Below are 20,854 nucleotides of genomic sequence, written 5' to 3'. Positions count from 1 at the left end.
CACCTCTCCACCTCCACCCACTTCCCCACCCCCACCCCCACCTCTCCACCTCTATTCACCTCCCCATCCCAACCCCCCACCTCCTCACCCCCACCTCTCCATCTCCCCACCCCACCCCCACTTCCACCCCTACCTCCTCACCCCACCCTCACACCCCCACTCCCACCCCCATCTCCTCACCCCCACCCCTATGTCCCCACCCCTGACCCCCTCACCCGACCCCTACCTCCCCAACCCCACTCCCTGCCTCCCCACCCCCACCTCCTTACCCCACCCCCACTCCCCACCTCTTCACCCCCCACTCCCATCCCCACCCCCCACCCCACCTCACACCCTTGCCACTATTCCGTCATTATAGCTCAAGGAGAGTCAGGAGGGCAAATGATCCCTTGGAAAGGGCAGGATATAAGGTAGGGGAGAGTCCTTGCAGACCCTCAAGGAAGGGACAGAAAACCCTTCAGGTCCTGGGAGGAGGGAAGAGCGGGAGGAAGACACAGAGGAGCGAGTCGAGGCGGGATCCCTGCATTCACTCACTGGTCTCCTGGTTGACCTTTGAACCTTATGTGTTGGGGCGGGGTGGGCGGGGTGGGTTCGAAGGACATTGGGGCTACCCAGCATCCTGCTTGTATAATGATCCATCCTCTCTCCAGGTTTGCTACCAGCCAGGTTGTGCTCGCATGAAATCCTTACAACAACCCTAGGAGGTACATACTCGTTATTACCCGCTTTACAGGAGAGGAAACGCCCAGCTAATTTTTGTATTTTTTATAGAGACAGGGTTTCACCATGTTGCCCAGGCTGAATTTTAACTCCTGTGCTCAAGTAATCCAGCTGCCTCAGACCTCTCAAAGTGCTAAGATTACAGGAGTGAGCCACTACTTCTGGCTTAAAATGTACTTTAAAATTTAATTTAAATGTGTTTGATAAAGATTTGATAAAGATTCAGTGAGATAAAGGAGATATTTGATAAAGATTCAAAGAGATAAAGGACAGAACTACAGAAATACCTTGGGGGGTGCTGGAGAAAGCATGTCAACAGAGGGAACACCAAATAGAAAGAAAGGCCCTGAGGTAAAAGTATGTCTTGCTCATTCAAGATACTGTCACATTCCATGAGCCAGAAGTGATTTCTGTCATTTGCAATCAAAACATTCCTACCGGCTGGGCGTGTAGCTCACACCTGTAATCTTAGCACTTTGGGAGGCCAAGGCGGGCAGATCACCTGAGGTTGGGAGTTCAAGACCAGCCTGACCAACATGGAGAACCCTTGTCTCCACTAAAAATACAAAATTAGCCAGGTATGATGGCGCATGCCTGTAATCCCAGCTACTCAGGAAGCTGAGGCAGGAGAATTGCTTGAACCCGGGAGGCGGAGGTTGCAGTGAGCTGAGATCACACCATTGCACTCCAGCCTGGGCAACAAGAGTGAAAAAAAAAAAAAATTCCTGCTAAGATAGCTTCCCTGATTACCCCTCACGAAGCAGACCCTCTTCCCTCCCTCCCAACTGCCTGCTATCTGTGCCCCGGCCACATTTACTATCAGTTCTCACTGCTTCGCACAGCTGCCTTTATTTTAAATCATTTGTTATTCAGAAACATCATTAAACACCGACTCTGTGCAGCGTGCATGATCACACCCTGACATGATACTGTCTCCCACTCATGAGTGCCGTCAGGAAAGTTCAGAGAGGTTCGTTTTTCCCAGGGCCACAGTCACAGCCCAGGGCAGAGCTGGGATGCAAACCCAGGCTTGTCCAAGCCCAAAGCCCACGTTTGCAGAATTGGCATCCCAGCTCCATCTCAAGTTGAAGACACTGGGCATATGTCCTGGAAGGAAGGAATGTCAGCTTCTCCTTTGGAACTCAGGTGCAATTCAAGCCTGTAAGGAAAGCAATGTTTTTGTTAACAAAGCTTCGGCCAAATGGTACAGTAATCGCTTTATGCACACGGCAGCTCATTTCATTTCATAAAGCCCTTGTAAGGCAAGGTTTGCTATGTGCATTTTCAGGTGAAGAACCGGAGACTCTGACGACCCTGCTGCGACCTCACCTGACTGGTCTGTGCGGCTCCTTGTTCCCAAGAGTTCTTAATTCCCTCCTCTGAGTCCTGCAAAGCACTTTGCATGGGGCTAGGCTTTGCTGTCAGCAGCCCTTGCTCTCACCAGGGCACCCCCCAAGCTGAAACCCCTGGGTCCAGAGGCCCCTCTGCAGAGCCAACGTAGTCCCTAGAAAAGATGCTGGCTCAGATAGAATCTTAACACTGGCTCCCTGTCCCAGTGGGAGATCCTAGCTTCCTGGGGGTGGCCCTGCCAGAACTCACATCCCACCCACCCTGCTCTGTCCCCTGCAGTTCCTGAGGGGCTCATCCTTCCCTAGGTTTGAGTTTCCATCCTCCCATCCCACCCTAAGGCAGCCGGTCCACTCCCCAAGACTGAGAGCCCACTCCAGCCTGGGAAGCCTGGGGTTAGGTGCAGAAGGTGCATCATGCTGGAGCTGGAAATGAGCGATTTTGGGCAGGTTTTGGCTTTTCCACTCACCCGTGAGCCTCAGGGTGGGGGCCAAGTTCAGTATCTTAGTTGCTCCTCTACCCAACAGGGAGCTTCCTGACCCCATCAATGCTCTCAGAGATAGCGCATTAGTTTACCAGGGCCACTGTAACAAAGGACTGCGCTTCACGGCTTAGAACAACAGAGATTTATTTTCTCGTAGGTGTGGAAGCCGAAAGTCTGAAATCAAGGTATGGTAGGGTTGACTCTGCTGGGGGCTCCAAGGGAGAACGTGTTCCAAGCCTCCCTTAGTGTTTGGTGGCTGCTGGCAATTCTTGGCTTGCAGCTGCGTCGCTTTAGGCTCTGCCCCCATCTTCACATAGCCCTCCTCCCTGTGTGTCTCTGTGTGCTCTCCTTTTCTGTCTCTCTTTTCTTTTTTTTTTTTTTTTGAGACGGAGTCTTGCTCTGTCACCCAGGCTGGAGTGCAGTGGCCGGATCTCAGCTCACTGCAAGCTCCGCTTCCCGGGTCTACGCCATTCTCCTGCCTCAGCCTCCCGAGTAGCTGGGACTACAGGCGCCCACCACCTCGCCCGGCTAGTTTTTTGTATTTTTTTAGTAGAGACGCGGTTTCACCGTGTTAGTCAGGCTGGTCTCGATCTCCTGACCTTGTGATCCGCCCGTCTCGGCCTCCCAAAGTGCTGGGATTACAGGCTTGAGCCACCGAGCCCGGCTTCTGTCTCTTTTAAGGACACTGTCATTGGATTTGTTTTTAAATCAGGGATGATTCCATCTCAAGATCCTTAATTACATCGGCAAAGACCCTGTTTCCAAATAAGCTCACATTCACAGGTGAAGGGGATTAGGACTTGGACGTCATGTTTTGGGATCACTCTTCAACTCACTGTAAATGGGAAAATGCAGGCTCAGAGCAGAATGGATTTGCTCAGGATCCACGGTACATTTGGGCAGCCAAAGGACTTCCCTGCTCTCTCGATGCTGGACCAGTGCTCTGCCTCCAGCCCCGCACTGCCCCGGGTTTTCGAGACTCTCTGGGAACGTGTTCAGTGAAAAAAACATCTGGAGACTGTCTGGACTCAAGAGTAACTGGGAATGTCACCATGGGAGGGAGTTTCCCTTCCTGGTTGGCTTGGTGCCTGGGACCCCGGCTGGCGTGCAGGCCTCACTCTGGTGAATAGGCCATGTCACATCCTAATCAGAGCTGCTGCTCTCATCCACTGCTCTGCAGAGGCCAGACTCGGCCCCAGACACAATGAGAATGGTGAGAGGACTGAGGTCCCCCTGCCCTCCGGGTCACTCTCTTCTCCGGAGATGCTTCCTGCTCTCTTTGATGAGAACCAGAGAACACTGCATAAAATTTAAACTGATTAATTATGATTCCAAATCCTTGGCTCTTAGAGGCTACAGGGCAGAACGGTTAGGATTCTGGCTTCGAAACCCAGTCTGCCTGGGCTCAGGCCCCAGCTCCAACATTTGCTAAGCGTTTAGTCTTGGGCACATTTTTCTTCTCCAAGCCTCACTCCTCTCATTGGTAAAACAAGACAATGGCAGACTGACCTTATAGAGTTATTAAAAGGATTAACCGGCTGGGCACGGTGGCTCACACCTGTAATTCCAACACTTTGGGAGGCTGAGGTGGGCGGATCACCTGAGGTTGGGAGTTCGAGACCAGTCTGACCAACATGGTGAAACCCCATCTCTACTAAAAATACAAAATCAGCCAAGCGTGGTGGCGCATGCCTGTGATCCCAGCTACTCGGGAGGCGGAGGCAGGAGAATCGCTTGAACCTGGGAGGTGGAGGTTGTGGTGAGCCGAGATTGCACTGAGCCGAGATTGCGCCATTGCACTCCAGCCTGGGCAACAAGAGCGAAACTCTGTCTCAATAAATAAATAAAGAAAGAAATAATAAAAGGATTAACCTGAGCACATAAAGCAATGATCACAGAACCCATAGTAAGATCAGCAGAGATGGCTACTGCTGTTGCACTGTTCATTGTGGCCTGAGCTCTAAATAAAGGCAAATGTCTCTGTAATCAAGTTCATAGGACTCCCAGCCCTCAGCTTATCCTTGCTAGAAGATTCTCTCTTCTTCTCAGACATCACGCCAGTGCCATTCAGCCCCAGAGCTTTGCTTTTCTGTGCGAATCAGAATTCATGTCCACACCTTAGGGGATTACTACAGGCCATGTCAATACTGGTTTGAAGAACTTCTAAGAGAAAAGAAGCTCATCTGATGTCATCATCTGCATTCAGGGCTGGTCCGGAATGGGAAATAAAAGAGGTATGTTCTTGCCTTAATAAAATAACCTAAGATCATCCCATAACACCTGTCGTCAAGGACAGATGCCTGCTAGGCCCCTTCTTGTCATGCGTGCTCCCCGCTCCATGGCACTCTGAGCACAGGTCAGTGGTACAGATCTCTGGGGACAAGCTGCTTGTAGGGGTCATAGGAGCCTTGTCCAACTCAGCATCGATGCAAGACTCCTGCTTCTGGTCATCTACAGGGAAGGAGCAAAGGGACTTCTTCCCTCTATTTTTTTTTTTCTTTTCCTATTTTTTTTTTTTTGGAGATAGAGTCTCACTCTGTCGCCCAGGCTGGAGTGCAGTGGCGCGATCTTGGCTCACTGCAACCTCTGCCTCCCAGGTTGAAGCAATTCTCCTGTCTCAGCCTCCTGAGTAGCTGGGATTACAGGTGCCCACCACCACACCTGGCTAATTTTTGTATTTTTAGTAGAGACGGGGTTTCACCATGTCAGCCAGGCTGGTCTCAAACTCCTGACTTCAGGTGATCTGCCCTCCTCGGCCTCCCAAAGTGCTGGGATTACAGGTGTGACCCACCACACCCAGCTGACTTCTTCCCCCTTAATTCAGAAGACTTTCTGACCTCTCTGCAAATTTGCCTGGTCCCTAAACAGTAGCCCTTGAGTTCTGCACAGCACAAGATAGGAATTTGAGTAGTTCTGTGTCAAGCCAAATACTTGCCTTCTTTCCCATGGGATTTTGGAATCTAAGCTTTAAGAATTTTAGAGCCTTAAAGGAAAAGAATCTTTGCCTTAAATGTAGAACAGTGTGGGACCTCCTAGCAGCCCAGATGTGGCTGTCACCAGGCACTGCCTTGAGCCTCACCCTAACCAGCCCTTCTTCAGGGCCACATTAGAGAATCCAGGCCCATAGTCAGAAGGAGCTGGTAGCATCCCAGGGCCATAGGGAGACCATCCTGACCAGATGCCAGGCAGCAACAACCAAATAAAACCCAGTTCGCTTTGTTGCTTCTTCCCTGGTGCCACACCTTGCCAGTCCTTTCTGGCCCATCTGGCTTCTTCCCGGCTCCACACCTCCTCCATTGCCAGATGCTATGCTTTGCCCTCTTGCCCCAAAAACTGCTTCCCCTAAGGACTGGAGCTTGTGTTCTGTCCTACCCGCTTTGCTCATGGAGGACTGGTCAGTTTAGCTGCCACGTCCCACCCCTCCACAAGCCCCCATCCTCTCTGGGATTCTGGTGCATGCGATTTTCTCCAACTCCTTGTATTTGAACCAGGCCTACTATGAGCTGTGAAATTTAGGTCCCTTGGACTCAACAAAGGTTCACAGTGCTAGATGCTAATTGCCAAGGAGAAAAGATGTGGGTCCTGCTCTGATGTCACCTAGCAATGGGTAGAGAGCTGGGAGAGCTTAAGCTCATCGCCACTGAAGCTAAGTCCCTTAGATAAGGCAGGGGGCCGGAATGAGAGTTAGGGAAGACACTGAGAGCGACAGGAGGCAGCCACATGCCCAGGCAGACAGGGGCAGGTCCCCAGTGAAACTCCACCTTCAAGCCAAAACCCAGCCTGAAGGCTGAAAGACCAGACTGCTGGTCCTGGATGAAACCCCCGACCCAGAGTGAGAACATCTGTTCCTGTTTGCCCACCCTTTCCCAACAGATTCTTTCTGAATAATGCTTTTTAACCAGTCGAATGTTGCCTTTTCCAACACTACCTACTGCCTGCCCCTCCCCCATTCTAAGCCCTTAAAAGCCCAGACTCGGCCACAGTGGAGAAACTTTCCCGCCTTTGGATGGGGGGGGGGGGCACCCACGCGTTGCCTCTCCACCGAAAGCTGTTTCATCACTCAGTAAAACTCTCCAGCTTGCTCACTCGTCAATTTTCAGTATATCCTCACTCTTTTTGGGTGCGGGACGAGAACTTGGGAACTGGTGCACGAGCCAGACTCAGCCAGGGTGGGCCGAGAGAGGCCCCAGTGGGGATTGCTGGCCAGAGGTCCCTGGCTTGCAAAGTGACCAAGAAAAAATCCTGTGTCAAAACCAAGGTATATTTTTTGTGATTGGCCTTCTTGGGGTGCAAGAGGCAGTCTGAAAACGCACATCCGCAGGGCTGGGGAGTGAATAAGGCTTGGATACAAAGCAACAGAGATGCAAAATACTCTTTGAATCATAGCATCGCAGCAAGAATCATGGAATGGTAGATTCTAAGGGTCACAGGATCACAGCCAAGAAAAGGACCTTGGCTTATCCAAGGAGATCCTCTTGTTTTGTAGATGTGAAAATGGAGGCTTAGAGAGGACGGGGCCCTGGTGTTTCAAGGGGAACCTGCTCTGTCCCACACTCATTCCTGAAGGCTGAGGCTCCTTCTGCTGGAAGATGCTCCCTTCTGGAGCGTCATGAGTTCACAGGGGAACCCTGGCCAGCCAGAGCCCAACTGCCCATCCTTGCAGGGAAAACAGCATGTCCATAGCCACAGTGGGTGCAGAACTAGGTCTGCTGCTCCTCAATGACCTGGTGGACTTTCATTCTTGGCCACAGCAAGGTTTCTTGGAGCCACAGGCTCAGATGGCCTGTGGACTTTCATCCTTGGCCACAGTGAGGCTTCCTGGAGTATGTCCAGCAGTTCCCTGTGTACGGACACAAAGTCTCTGGGGGAGACAACACCATCTTCAGTCCAGCAGAGAGAGAGTCTCGATGGCCGTGGAGGGCAATTGCCAGAGGGGCCCATTCTCTGTGATGCATGTGGGATGATGCCCAGGGAAGCCCAAGCCTAGAGAGGTTATGGGACATCCCAACATGGATTCTTCTAGCTGGAGCAGAGTGGCTGCTAAACCACGGTACTCAGGGCACCCAGAGGCTCCCACCTTGGAGGACCAGCTGCCGGGAACATGCCACTTCACAAGACACTGTCAGGGGTCTCTGGGCCACATCAGAGGTAGCCAGCCCTTTAATACCTGACACACCTTCCCCCCAGAGAAGGCATTCACCAGCCGACTCATACGAAAGAGCACCTCATTCATTGGGTGCCCTTCTTACCCCCCTCCAACCTCATGGCTCAGTGAGGACTTTCTGGATACTAGAATACTGCTTTTCCATTCCATCGGAGAGGGAATGTAACCTGGACTGAGGAACTGGAGAACCAAATAACCCCAGCCATAGAGACCAGTGGGACTTGGAACACAGGTTCGCCTAGAGAGATCTTTCCAAAGAATTTTCTTACTGGATCTAGTGGGGAAAATGCTCTTGAATCTCCAAGCCAGGAACTAGAAGGACATGAATTGGAATAGACTTGACGTTCTCTTCTTTCTGTTATGGAAAAAGCCCACATGTAGTGGGACAGAATGAGGCTGGAAGAGAGAGAAAGAAAGAGAGAGAGAGAGAGAGCGTGCTACAGTGGAGCTCCTGGTCCCTCAACCTGGAGCTGCCTGAAACCTTCTAGATTTTCGTTTGATTGTGTGAGCACGTCAGTAGCTCTCAAGCATCCTATCTGTGACTCATTTCACGGGGCAATCCACAACACGCACATGTGTGTGCATCATCATTATATGTACATAATTTCCATGAACCAATACTTACACCCTTATTATGTATGATATACTCTGATTTTTTCTTTACTCTATCTCATTTCATTTTCTTTCTTTCCTTTTTATTTATTTTATTTTTTTGAGAAGGAGTCTCTCTCTGTCGCCCAGGCTGGAGTGCAGTGGCCGGATCTCAGCTCACTGCAAGTTCCGCCTCCCGAATTTACGCCATTCTCCTGCCTCAGCCTCCCAAGTAGCTGAGACTACAGGCGCCCGCCACCACCCCCGGCTAGTTTTTTGTATTTTTTTAGTAGAGACGGGGTTTCACCGTGTTAGCCAGGATGGTCTCGATCTCCTGACCTCGTGATCCGCCCGTCTTGGCCTCCCAAAGTGCTGGGATTACAGGCTTGAGCCACCGCGCCCGGCCTTTTTTTTTTTTTTTTGAGATGGTCTGTCTCCCAGGCTGGAGTGCAGTGGCACAATCTTGATCACGGCTCACTGCGGGCTCAACCTCCTGGGCTCAAGTGATCCTCCCACCTCAGCACCTCCCACTCCCCATCTCCCCAACACACACACCAGTCTCTAGGACCATAGGCGCACCACCATACCCAGCTAATTTTTGCATTCTTTTGTGGAGACGAGGTTTCACCATGTTACCCAAGCTGGTCTGACTCCTAGGCTCAGGCAATTCTCCAGTCTCAGCCTCCCAAAATGCTGGGATTACAGGCATGAGCCACCACGTCCCACCTCATTTCCCTTTATTATTTCTTGCGACCCACTAAGCTGATTTCATGACACAGTAAATTGTGACTTGCAGTATAAGAACCACCAAGCTGGATAAATAGCTTCCTTGCTTTTGCTTCCAGTGCTCCAAGATGATGCGTCACTTGCAACCTGCTAACTAAAATGCCAACTAACCTCACCTCTTGCACAACCTGTACCTCCTGTTCCAGCCCCCACCCACCCCCACCCCACACCTGGCCAGGCTACCGCAAGGACAGCAGTTTGCAAACTCACTGGTCATTCAGCCACAGAACAGAGATGTGGGCTCCTGCGATGTGCTTTAGTGCAAAGAACTGGAGGCAGATAGATGTGGGTTGGACACCTAACCCTAGTCATGCTAGACACTATGATCTTGGATGAAGTCCTGGGACCCAGGAGCATCAGCCTTGGCAGCTATAAATTGGGCTTGTGCCCCCTGCTTCATAGAAGGAGCACATGGAAGAAATGAGATCATGAGTGAAATATTCCCAGCATGTGCTCCACATGTAACATTCTGCACTTGGAAGTTCCCATCCCCCCAACCCAGGATGCCAGACATTTTCATTTTTAATTCAGGTAGAGAGGAGGAGACATCCCCTCAAGAGTCTCTCAGATCTCCCATGAAAGATGAGTCCTTGGGGCCGGGCGGGGTGGCTTACGCCTGTAATCCCAACAGTTTGGGAGGCCGAGGCAGGTGGATCACCTGAGGTCAGAAGTTCAAGACCAACCTGGTCAATATGGTGAAACCCCATCTCTACTAAATATACCAAAAAAGAAAATAGCCAGGCGTGGTGGTGGGCGCCCGTAATCCCAGCGACTCGTGAGGCTGAGGCAGGAGAATTGCTTGAACCCAGGAGGCGGAGGTTGCAGTAAGCTAAGATCGCACCACTGCACTCCAGCCTGGGCGACAGAGCGAGACTGTCTCAAAAAAAACAAAACAAAACAAAAAGCAAACAAACAAAAACTTCCTCACAAGAATCCCAGGAAGGAGACAGAATGGAAGTGGGTGAGGGTTAGTTGCTGTGGGCCAAGCAACAAGGGTGTGGCCATGCCAGGCCTAGCCCTTTTGGTGGCCCTGGGTTCAAGTTCAGTGCTCTGCTCTCCCCTTGTAATGGCTACTTCCCTGCTTCACTCTGGCCTGGATTCCCAGGATCCTGAAACTGCTTCCAGGCAAAGCAATGCAGGTTACGATGGAACTTTTGCTACATTTGGCAAATTGCACTCAGGACAGCGTTTGCTCAAACTCTCCTTACATGCTGTAGCCTGAAAGAAGAGAAGAAATTTCTGGAATTCAAGAATCTCAGGGTCAAAATGTGCTTCAAGGCTTTTCTCTCCTCCCTGTCTGTGCCAGGGGCCACTGGGCCGAGGCGTGGTGAGTTCTCTGGGAGGCAGACAGCCTGAGCCCAGGGTGGGTTGGTTGTGGCTGCAACACAGAAAACCTGCGGCTCCTCGAGAGAGGTGCAAGGCAAACCAGAACCCAGGTGTCCGGGAGCCAGTGATGCCTGGTGGTAGGGTCACAAAGGACCCACTCTGTGGGTCAGTGGAACCCCAGAGGGCCAGTACAAGCCCCTGCCCCCAGATGCCATCTCAGAGGCAGGCAAATTTCTTCCTTCCTTCCTTCCTTCCTTCCTTCCTTCCTTCCTTCCTTCCTTCCTTCCTTCCTTTCTTCCTTCCTTCCTTTCTCCCTTCCTGCCTTCCTTCCTGCCTTCCTTCCTGCCTGCAAATTTCTTCCTTCCTGCCTGCCTGCCTTCCTTCCTTCCTTCCTTCCTTCCTTCCTTCCTTCCGACAGGGTCTCGCTCTGTCACCCAGACTGGAGTACAGTGGTGCAATCTCAGCTCACTGCAGCCTCAATAGGAGGCAAACTTTTAAGAAAACATAAAAAGCCCTGACAGAAAATTCGAACTTAAATTGCCTGAACACTCACCCCCAAATGACAGACTTTACCCAAAAGAGTGTGTGTGTGCGTGCGTGTTTTTTTTTTTTTTTAATTTTTTTTTTTTGTTTGTTTTTTTGTTTGTTTTTTTGTTTTTGTTTTGAGACGGAGTCTCGCTCTGTCGCCCAGGCTGGAGTGCAGTGGCGCAATCTCGGCTCACTGCAAGCTCCGCCTCCCGGGTTCACGCCATTCTCCTGCCTCAGCCTCCCGAGTAGCTGGGACTACAGGCGCCCGCCACTGCGCCCGGCTAATTTTTTCTATTTTTAGTAGAGACGGGGTTTCACCATGATCTCGATCTCCTGACCTTTGTGATCCGCCCGCCTCGGCCTCCCAAAGTGCTGGGATTACAGGCGTGAGCCACCGCGCCCGGCCTAATTTTTTTTTTTTTGAGAGAGTCTCACTCTGTTGCCCAGGCTGGAGTACAGTGGCATAATATCAGCTCACTGCAACCTCCACCTCCCAGGTTCAAGCGATTCTCCTGCCTCAGCCCCCCGAGTAGCTGGGATTACAGGTGCCCACTACGACACATAGCTAATTTTTGTATTTTTAGTAAAGATGGGGTTTCACCATGTTGGTCAGGCTGGCCTTGAACTCCTGACCTCAGGCGATCTGCCTGCCTCAGCCTCCTGAAGTGCTGGGATTACTGGGCCTGCCTCAGCCTTCTGAAGTGCTGGGATTACAGGCATGAGCCACCATGCCCCGCCTGGCCCGAGAGTGTGTTTTAAACCACAAGAGACTGAGGGGCCTTCAGGCAAGTTTGTTTCTTTTCAGCAGGTCTTGGGCCTTGAGGGAAGGGAAGTGGACTCTAGGAAATTAAACAACTCCCCACTTTTGTTCACCTGACCTATAGGGTGGATGTTTTCTGTTCCCTTACATAAGCAGCACTTCCTGCATTTGGCTACAGAACATTTTTCTCACACAGCATCTCTTGGGGCGATCGTTTCACAAGAGCCCTGGTGGTAAACACTGCCCCTCCTCCCATGGCCGGTCTGGCCCCTGAGACTCCCAGGACCGAGCAGTGACCACAACATCTGGGTCTGTTGCCAGAGAAAACAGCAGGCAGGCCTGGGATGGCTCAGCGACCCCAGCCAGGCAGCCAAGTCGGCTTCAAGGTCACGCTGTGTTTAGAGTGTTCTCCAAGTGTGGGAGGCTACAGCAGGGCTGGCTTGTGGAATCTGGGATGCCAGGGTTGGAAAGGCCCCTACAGGACCCAACTCAGCAGCCCTTAACCCCTCATTCCTGCTCGTAGGGCCCAGGGACAGGAGGTGGCCTCCGTCGTCGCAAAGTCAGGACTGGCTAGGTGGGCCACGCCTTCTGCAAAGCAACAGCCCGGTGTGGCCTCAGCTAGGGGTGGTGCCTGGGGATTTCTGCAAACCACGTGACTTCTGATCGCAACTTGACACAAATGCTAGAGAGACACAGATCTCAGCCCATAACCACACTGCGGGCTCATTCTTGCAGACACAGCGCCTAGGACTGGTTCTTAGCTGTGTAATCACTAACAACCCACAACTTCCAGAAGCCTGAGTTTCCTCTTCCTTAGAGTGAGAGACAGAGTATCACATCCTGTATCTCCAATCCTTGGGGCCAGATGCATGTCAGAGTCCCCAAGTGATTTTTAGAAAGGTAATGGGGTGCAGGTATCACGTACTGTGTAACCCACCCACCCCCAGCAGCCCTCCTCAGTCAAACATATTCATATTTTTGCAGTGACAGCGAATATTCAAATTAAGCAAGAGACATAAAAACCATAAGTGAATTCATGCCAGATCAGGTCAGGTTTTGCCACTAAATGAATAAATTTTTTTTTTTTTTAAGTTTTCGTTTTCAGACCGGGTGCAGTGGCTCACGCCTATAACCCCAGCACTTTGGGAGGCTGAGGTGGGTGGATCACTTGAGGTCAGGAGTTTGAGACCAGCCTGGCCAACATAAAACCCCATCTCTACTGAAAATACAAAAATTAGCCAGGCGTGGTGGCGGGCACAGGTAATCTCAGCTACTGGGGAGGCTGAGACAGGGGAATAGCTTGAACCCAGGAGGCGGAGGTTGCAGTGAGCCGAGATCGTGCCATTGCACTCTAGCCTGGGCAACAGAGCGAGACTTCATCTCAAAAATAAAATAAAAAATAAAATAAAAAAGTTTCCATTTTCAGAGGATTCTGCATTTCAGAGTTATTAGCCCTTTAATGCCGGCCATGCACCTCATAGGGCTGTTATCCACATCAAGATGCTGTGGAGGAAAGCAGTTTCAGAACCATCAGTGATGATCGCTACTGTGAATCCACTATTCATCAGGTGCCCCATTGCTTGCTCATGGGCTCCTCACCATAGCTCTAAGTCACAGGAGCTATTTTCATATCCCATATAGGTCCATCCTATAACACAGCCAGGACAGAGACGAGAGACTCAGGCCTTCTGACCTGGATTCTGCTCTTTCATCTCGTTTTGCATGCAGTTAGAGAAACAGGCAAAAAGGAAAATGAAAGTGCACAGCTGGAGCCCATGATTTCCTGGAAGAGCCCGAGAGTTTGGCTTTTTTTCCTCCTGCAGCACTTAACAGAAACCAGTTTCACAATCAATTCCTGTTCAAAAGTCACCCTACTCTTCCTATCTGTCTTTCTCCAGCCCAGACGCTCACAGCCTCCTGCAGGACCGGGGGCCTCGGAGAGTCAAGGACAGAGGTTCAGGATCTTCCTCTCCCTCGGGACCCGAGGCCACAAAGGAGAGCTCCGTGGAGAGAAGGTGAGATGGCAGGCAGAAGTTGGGGGAGAAGGGGGCTGCTGCTCTGGTCCCTGAAGGACAAAGCCCCCAAGGGGTTAGCTTTAGGCACCTGACTCAGGAAAAAGAGCTGCTGTCCAAGCAGCGGGGTTCAAATGCCAGCCAGAGCTTGGGGAGAGTCTGAGGATCAATTTCTCCTGCGTTAAACCCGGTAGGTTTCTGTCCCTTACAGCCATTTGAGGGTTAAATCAAAATGTGATAAAGCATGTAATGTGCAAGCTGCATTTGCCCCTCCACTGCTGGGGATCCAAGGGCTTAAGCAGAGGTGATCTGGCACTTAGAAAGCAGGTGATTTCAGCTGGGCGCGGTGGCTCACGCCTGTAATCCCAGCACTTTGGGAGGCCGAGGCGGGCGGATCACGACGTCAGGAGATCGAGACCATCCTGGCTAACACGGTGAAATCCTGTCTCTACTAAAAATACAAAAAATTAGCCAGGCGTGGTGGCAGGCGCCTGTAGTCCCAGCTACTCGGGAGGCTGAGGCAGGAGAATGGCGGAGCTTGCAGTGAGCTGAGATCGCGCCACTGCACTCCAGCCCGGACGACAGAGCAAAAAAAAAAAAAAAAAAAAAAAAGAAAGAAAGCAGGTGATTACATCAGCCACAGGGGTTTCTCTAGAAATTCAGTATAGGAGTGGTTTAGGGGTGTCATTTCACAAGAAAAAGGGTGCTGGGTGAGTTGTCCAGAAACTGCAAAGCCAACCTACAGAGTTTTCTAGATTGTAGGTTTATGTGAAGTTGTTTGGGAAGAGGGTGAGGGAGTTTGTGATAAAAATTAGGGTGACTAGGCCAGGCGCAGTGGCTCATGCCTGTAATCCCAGCACTTTGGGAGGCTAAGGCAAGTGTCTTGTTTGAGCCCAAGAGTTTGAGACCAGCGTGGGCAACACAGTGAGACCCTGTCTCTACAAAAAATCAAAAATTAGCTGGGCGTGATGGTGCACACCTGTAGTCCCAGCTACTGGGTGGATAGGGGGGTGCTGAGGTGGAAGGATCACTTGAGCCCAGAAAATCAAGAATGCAGTGAGCAGTGATCGCACCACTGCACTGCAGCCTGGGCAGCAGAGTGAGACCCTGTCTCAAAAAAAAAAAAAAAAAAATTGTGAGATTATCTTGAAGCTGTGTTTTCAAAGTAAGCAGACTTTTCTTACTTAGATTGTGTATCTGAAGAAGTTGGTTTTGTGGGGGAAGGCAGGTAAGGAAAGGCTGTCATAAATATCCTATAAGCTTTCAAATGAAAATAATGTCTCAAATCCTCTCCCAATACAACTCTCATCTCACAACCACCGAGAGCAGGTCAGAGGGGAGGGAATGGGATCTGCTCAGATGAGTTTCCTGCTGTTACCTTTGCCCTGCATCCCATAGGACTAATGTAAAAAAAATGGGAGAGGTACTGAGGGACTCTGGTGAAAAATGGGGATCCAGACCAGGGTCTCTCACCCCTGGCACCCTTGTCATGTTTAACCAGGTGATCCCTGGTTGTGGGGGCCGTCCTGTGCATTGGAGGGTGCTTGGCAGCATCCCCGGCGTCTGCCCACTACATACCTTCTCCAGTTGAGACCATCAGAAATGTCTCCAGATATTAGCAACATCCCTGGGGAGCAAATGTGCCCTGATTGGGACCAACCACTGCAGACTCAGCGTGGCTGGAATCGTACAGGCTCTCCTGCTTACTGTGTAACACTGGCCTCCCTATGTCTCAGTTTGCACATCTGTACAATGGGCACAATCTTAGCATCGATTTCACAGGGTCACTGTAAAGCAGGTAGATGTATGTCTGGTAAAAGTAAGTCCTTAAAGGTACCAAGCCCCCCAAACCAAACCGAGCTTCACATCCCAGAGAGGGGAGAACGTTTTTATCTTTGACGCATTAATTCTTTTTCATAGACTGCCCCAAAGAAATAACCAAACATGTAGACACACATCTATATAAGAATTTTAACCAAAAATTGTAAATACAAAATTTTAAAATAACTGAAAACAACCCAAAGTTTCAACAGTGAGAAAGTTACTGAACGTGTAGTAATACATTCGTATAATGAAATGCAACACGGTTTCTATATATCACCTGGGGAACTACTACCATACAATTTTTTTTTTTTTTTTGAGACGGAGTCTCGCTCTGTGGCCCAGGCTGGAGTGCAGTGGCCGGATCTCAGCTCACTGCAAGCTCCGCCTCCCGGGTTCACGCCATTCTCCTGCCTCAGCCTTAAGTAGCTGGGACTACAGGCGCCCGCCACCTCGCCCGGCTAGTTTTTTGTATTTTTTAGTACAGACGGGGTTTCACCGTGTTAGCCAGGATGGTCTCGATCTCCTGACCTCGTGATCCACCTGTTTCGGCCTCCCAAAGTGCTGGGATTACAGGCTTGAGCCACCATGCCCAGCCCCAACGATACAATGTTAAGTGACAAGAATTCACACAAACTACATGAACAGCGTTCATTTAAATTTTTGGTTTGTAAAATAAAATGTCACTAGTTTTTATTTCCATGTGGTGAGTGTACAGGCGGATTTTATAATTTATTTCTAAATTTTCAACCGTAAACTTGTATTCATTTAAACAATTAGAAAATGAATGGCTATAAGAATTTGTGCCCAGGCTGGGCACGGTGGTTCACGCCTGTAATCCCAGCACTTTGGGAGGCTGAGGCAGGTGGCTCACCTGAGGTCAGGAGTTCAAGAACGGCCTGGCCAACATGGTGAAACCCATCTCTACTAAAAATACAAAAATTAGCCAGGCGTGTTACCACGTGCCTGTAATCCCAGCTACTCGGGAGGCTGAGGCAGGAGAATCGCTTGAATCTGGGAGGTAGAGGTTACAATGAGCCAAAAATTGCGCCATTGTACGCCAGCCTGGGCAATGAGAGCAAAATTCCGTCCCAAAAAAAAAATTAATTAAAAATAAAAGAAAAAATAAAGAATTTGTGTCCCTTCAGAGTATGTGAGGGAGGATTTTTTTTTTTTCTAACTTTTTATAAGTGGAAGGGAAGAGGATGAGAGAAGGGAGGATGAGCTGAGCGAGAAGCCATTTCTAGGAAATGGCATTTCTGCCGTTAAGTGCTGGACCAAGTACCAAATGTAGGGAAGAGATCAAAAGGAATATATTGGCTTCCCTAGGGCTGCTGTCAGAAAGCACCACAAACCGGGTGGCCTCAAACAACAGACATTTAGTGTCTCACGGTTCTGGGGGCTGGAAGTAAAAAATCACAGTGCCGGTAGGGCACACTTCTGCTGCAGGCTCCCGGGAGACCCTCTGTGCCTTTTGCAGCCTCGGTGGCTTCTGACAGCACGACTCTAATCTCTGCCTCTGTCTGCGCGCAGCCTTCTTTTCTGTGTCTCTCTCTGTCACCTCTTCTTCTTTTTTTTTTTTTTTTTTCTTTGAGACCGAGTCACGCTCTGCCGCCCAGGCTGGAGTGCAGTGGCCGGATCTCAGCTCACTGCAAGTTCCGCCTCCCGGGTTCACGCCATTCTCCTGCCTCAGCCTCCCAAGTAGCTGGTACTACAGGCGCCCACCACCTTGCCCGGCTAGTTTTTTGTATTTTTCAGTAGAGACGGGGTTTCCCCGTGTTAGCCAGGATGGTCTCTATCTCCTGACCTCATGATCCGCCCGTCTCGGCCTCCCAAAGTGCTGGGATTACAGGCTTGAGCCACCGCGCCCGGCCACCTCTTCTTCTTATAATGACACCAGTGGTGGATTTCGGGGCCACCCTAAATCCAGGATAATTTCACCTGGAGATCCTTCACTAATTTTAACTACAAAGACCCTATTTCCAGATAAGGTCACATCCTAAGGTTCCAAGTAGACATGAATTTGGCAGGGGAAGGGGCACACTATTCAACCTGCCTCACAGGAAAACTGTTTTTGTTTTTTTTTTTTAATTGCTTAACGTATCATAGACAGCCATGTGGCAAAAAATATTGATACAAAAAGTATGAAGGTACCTAGAGAAAAGCAAGCTCCCACTGGTTCCTGACCCTTAATCTCATCACTGATTACTGCTATTAAATGTTTTTTTCTTTTTCTTTTTCTTTTTTTTCGGAGACAAGGTCTCACTGTTTTACCAAGGCTGGTCTCTGACTTCTGGGCTCAAGTGATCCTCCTGCTTCAGTCTTCTGAGTAGCTGGGATTACAGATGCAAACCACCATGCCTGGCTACTTTCCTCCCACTTCAGCCTCTCAAAATACTGGGATTAAAGGTATAAACTGGCCAGGCACGGTGGCTCATGCCTGTAATCCCAGCACTTTGGGAGGCCGAGGTGAGCAGATCACTTGAGGTCAGGAGTTGGAAACCAGCCTGGCCAACATGGTGAAACCCTGTCTCTACTAAAAATACAAAAATAGCCCTGCGTGGTGGCAGATGCCTATAATCCCACCTTCTCAGGAGGCTGAGGGCAGGAGAATCGCTTGAGCTCGGGAGGTGGAGGTTATAGTGAGCTGAGATAGTGCCACTGCACTCTAGCCTGGGTGATAGCACAAGATTCTGTCTCCAAAAAAAAAAAAAAAAAAAAAAAAAGTAGAAAAAAAAGCATAAACCGCTGCATCTGGCATAGATGCTTGTCTATATAGTCACATTAATCTTTTATGTGTACAAATGAACCCTGCCTTTTAATTTACCAATGCATATAGGAGATCTTTCCACATCTGTTCACATGAATTTGCCTCCTTTGGTTTAATGTCTGCATAGGATATCATTGTTTGATAGGCCATAGTTTTTTTCATCAGTCCACTTTAAGTGGAAATTTAGGTGTTTTTTTGTTTGTTTTTTGTTTTTTACTATTAATAATGTTACAATACTTTTTTTTTTTGTACTTGCCTGCCACTTTAAAAGAAGTTTCTATTTTGAAATAATTATAGATTTACATGCAATTATAATAAATAATACAGAGAGATCCCACAGACCCATTACTGAGTTTCCCAAGTTTAATTTACTGCAATTTTCTCACATGTGGATGTATGTGACTACCACTAATCAAGACACAGAACAGTTCCATCCCAAGGATTCCTCTTACAGCCACAGACATTTCCTTTGCCTTTGTGATTTGGCCCAACTTTTTAGTTCCAACTTTTTTCGAGTCACTGTTTCAGTTGTATCTCCTGTAAGAAACATACAAAGTAGTTGGGGGTTGCTTTCTAAGCCAATCCGAGGGTCCTTTCCTTGTAAGACACTGTTTTTATCCTATTTATAATTATGAAAAATGCAGAAACCAGTTGCTCCTGAACATTTATTGAGCTAGGCATTTTACTAGCTATTTTACTTATCTATAAGTTATATCTTATTATCTCAAACTATTTCTCTTTTCTGAGAAGGGAAACATACAGTGGTATCTTGAATGTCTTGAAACCCCAGAACAGGTAAGTGGTAGAAAGGGGCTTTGGATCCATACTAATGAGAAGGCCTTCTTTCTCCTCTAGAAAGGTAGTACAGCGTCTCTTCCCAGCCCGAACACCTGTCATTCTGAATATGAGGAGGATCAGAAACACACTATCTCCAGCCCACCAAGGTATGTTTTCTTCCATTCCAGCTATTGTCACTGGCAGGTAAAGCAGAATCTTCGTAAGATAAAGATGGAAAGCAAGATTCAGAATGTTGAAAAATACAGGGAGACACAAAGGCTGTCAATCATATTCAAATGTTTCACCCTGGATTCCAAAATGCCATTCTCTGTTAGTTCTCTGTGTGCTTCACTAGCTGCTCCTGTGTTCCATCTCTTGTTCTTCCTCCTCTCTTTCCTCACGTCCCACTGTTGGAGTGCTCAGGACCCAGTTCTTTGACTGCACTTTGTCTCTACTGTTACTCTTATCCTGGGGTTCTCACCCAAGTCATGATTTCAACTACTTTCTGCACTGATGGCTCCCAAATTTGATCTCCAGCCAGAAACAGACTCAACATCACTTGGCTGTCTAACAGGTTTCTCAAACTTAACCCATCCCACACTGAACTCTATCACACCCCATGACAAACACATATCCTACCAAAAAAACCTTCACCCCTTCCCATCTCAGTAAATGGGATCTTCATTGTAACAGTTGTTCAAGGCCCAAAAATATGATGTTATCCTTGACCCTACTCTCTCACCTCCCACATGCGCTGGTGAAACCTGTGGATTTCTGCAAATCTAACTGCTGCCATCACCCCTACCAACATAGAGCTCCTAAAACCATTGTAGATAGAAGGACTGGGGGACTCTTTTATTCTGTCTTAGTCTGTTTTGTGCTGCTATGATAGAATACCATAAACTGGGGAATTTATGAAGAAAAGAAATTTATTTCTCACAGTTCTGGAGGCTGGGAAGTTCAATATCAGGGTGCTAGCATCTGGCAAGGACCTTCTTGCTGTGTTATCCCATGGCAGAAGGCAGAAGGCAGAAGGGCAAGAGGGTGTGTGTGAGAGAGGTGAAGGAAGGAGGCTGAACTCTACTACTACCCTCAATACTCACACCAATTTACTTCTGGTCACCAAAATGTGTGAGTTTTCCCCCTACACCAAGCAATTCTCCACTTCTTGATGAGAACAAACTTGGCATCCTACAGTTTAACTCAATTCAGACACTATCTCCTTGGAGATACCATTAGATCCCACAGGTTAAGGGCTCAGTCCCATAAGACTGACCCTACTTCAGACACCAGTTGTAAGTGGTGGGTCCCCAGGTTACCCACAACTTTTGTCCAATGTGGTGACACATGGAAGATTTCCACACCCCCTTTCTCAGTTTCAATAATTTGCTAGAACAGCTTGCAAAACTCAGGGAAACATTTATTTACAATGACCAATTTATTATAAAGGATCCAACTCAAGAATGGCCAGATGGAATTGATGCACAGGGCAAGATATGGGGGAAGAGACATGGAGTTCCCATGCCCTCTCTGGGCACACCACCCTCCAGGTATCTCCATGTGTTCATCAACCCAGAAGCTCTTTGAACCCTGTCCTTTTGGGTTTTTATGGAGGCTTCCTTACACAGGCATGATTGATTAAAGAAACTATGGGCCATTGGTGGTTAACTCAATCTCCAGTCTCTCTCCTCTCCTGGAACTCAAGGGCTGAATATTCCAACCCTCAAATCACATGATTGTTTCCCCAGACGACCAGCGTCCCCATCCT

The 20,854-nt window shown here is 49.2% G+C and overlaps 1 protein-coding gene and 1 long non-coding RNA gene across 10 annotated transcripts in view; one reads left to right on the top strand and one right to left on the bottom strand.

Moving 5' to 3' along the window:
* Positions 1-749: 749 nt before the first annotated feature.
* Positions 750-20,854, bottom strand: part of LOC119627320 (uncharacterized) — a 24,290-nt gene continuing 4,185 nt past the window's right edge. Inside the window, exon 3 of one of the 2 annotated variants that reach the window (XR_005243491.2) lies at positions 750-1,879. This is a non-coding gene — a long non-coding RNA (uncharacterized lncRNA). Of the gene's footprint in view, positions 1,880-16,018; positions 18,847-20,854 lie in introns of those variants that run through there. The other variant, XR_012089466.1, reaches the window with a different exon arrangement.
* Positions 13,332-20,854, top strand: part of APOL6 (apolipoprotein L6) — a 27,056-nt gene continuing 19,533 nt past the window's right edge. For 3 of the 8 annotated variants that reach the window (XM_073006769.1, XM_073006766.1, XM_073006768.1), the window contains exons 1-2: positions 13,332-13,721; positions 19,169-19,253. In XM_073006769.1, the coding sequence (XP_072862870.1) occupies positions 13,482-13,721; positions 19,169-19,253 (325 nt within the window). In that variant the 5' untranslated portion in view covers positions 13,332-13,481. Of the gene's footprint in view, positions 13,722-19,164; positions 19,254-20,854 lie in introns of all 8 variants that reach the window. The other 5 variants (XM_073006765.1, XM_073006764.1, XM_038007525.2 and 2 more) reach the window with 5 other exon arrangements.

The sequence above is a fragment of the Chlorocebus sabaeus genome, chromosome 19 (genome assembly GCF_047675955.1).
Source record: "Chlorocebus sabaeus isolate Y175 chromosome 19, mChlSab1.0.hap1, whole genome shotgun sequence".
NCBI lineage: Eukaryota > Metazoa > Chordata > Mammalia > Primates > Cercopithecidae > Chlorocebus > Chlorocebus sabaeus.
Note: the sequence above shows the minus strand (reverse complement) of the source record. Positions and strands in the feature narration are given on the sequence as shown.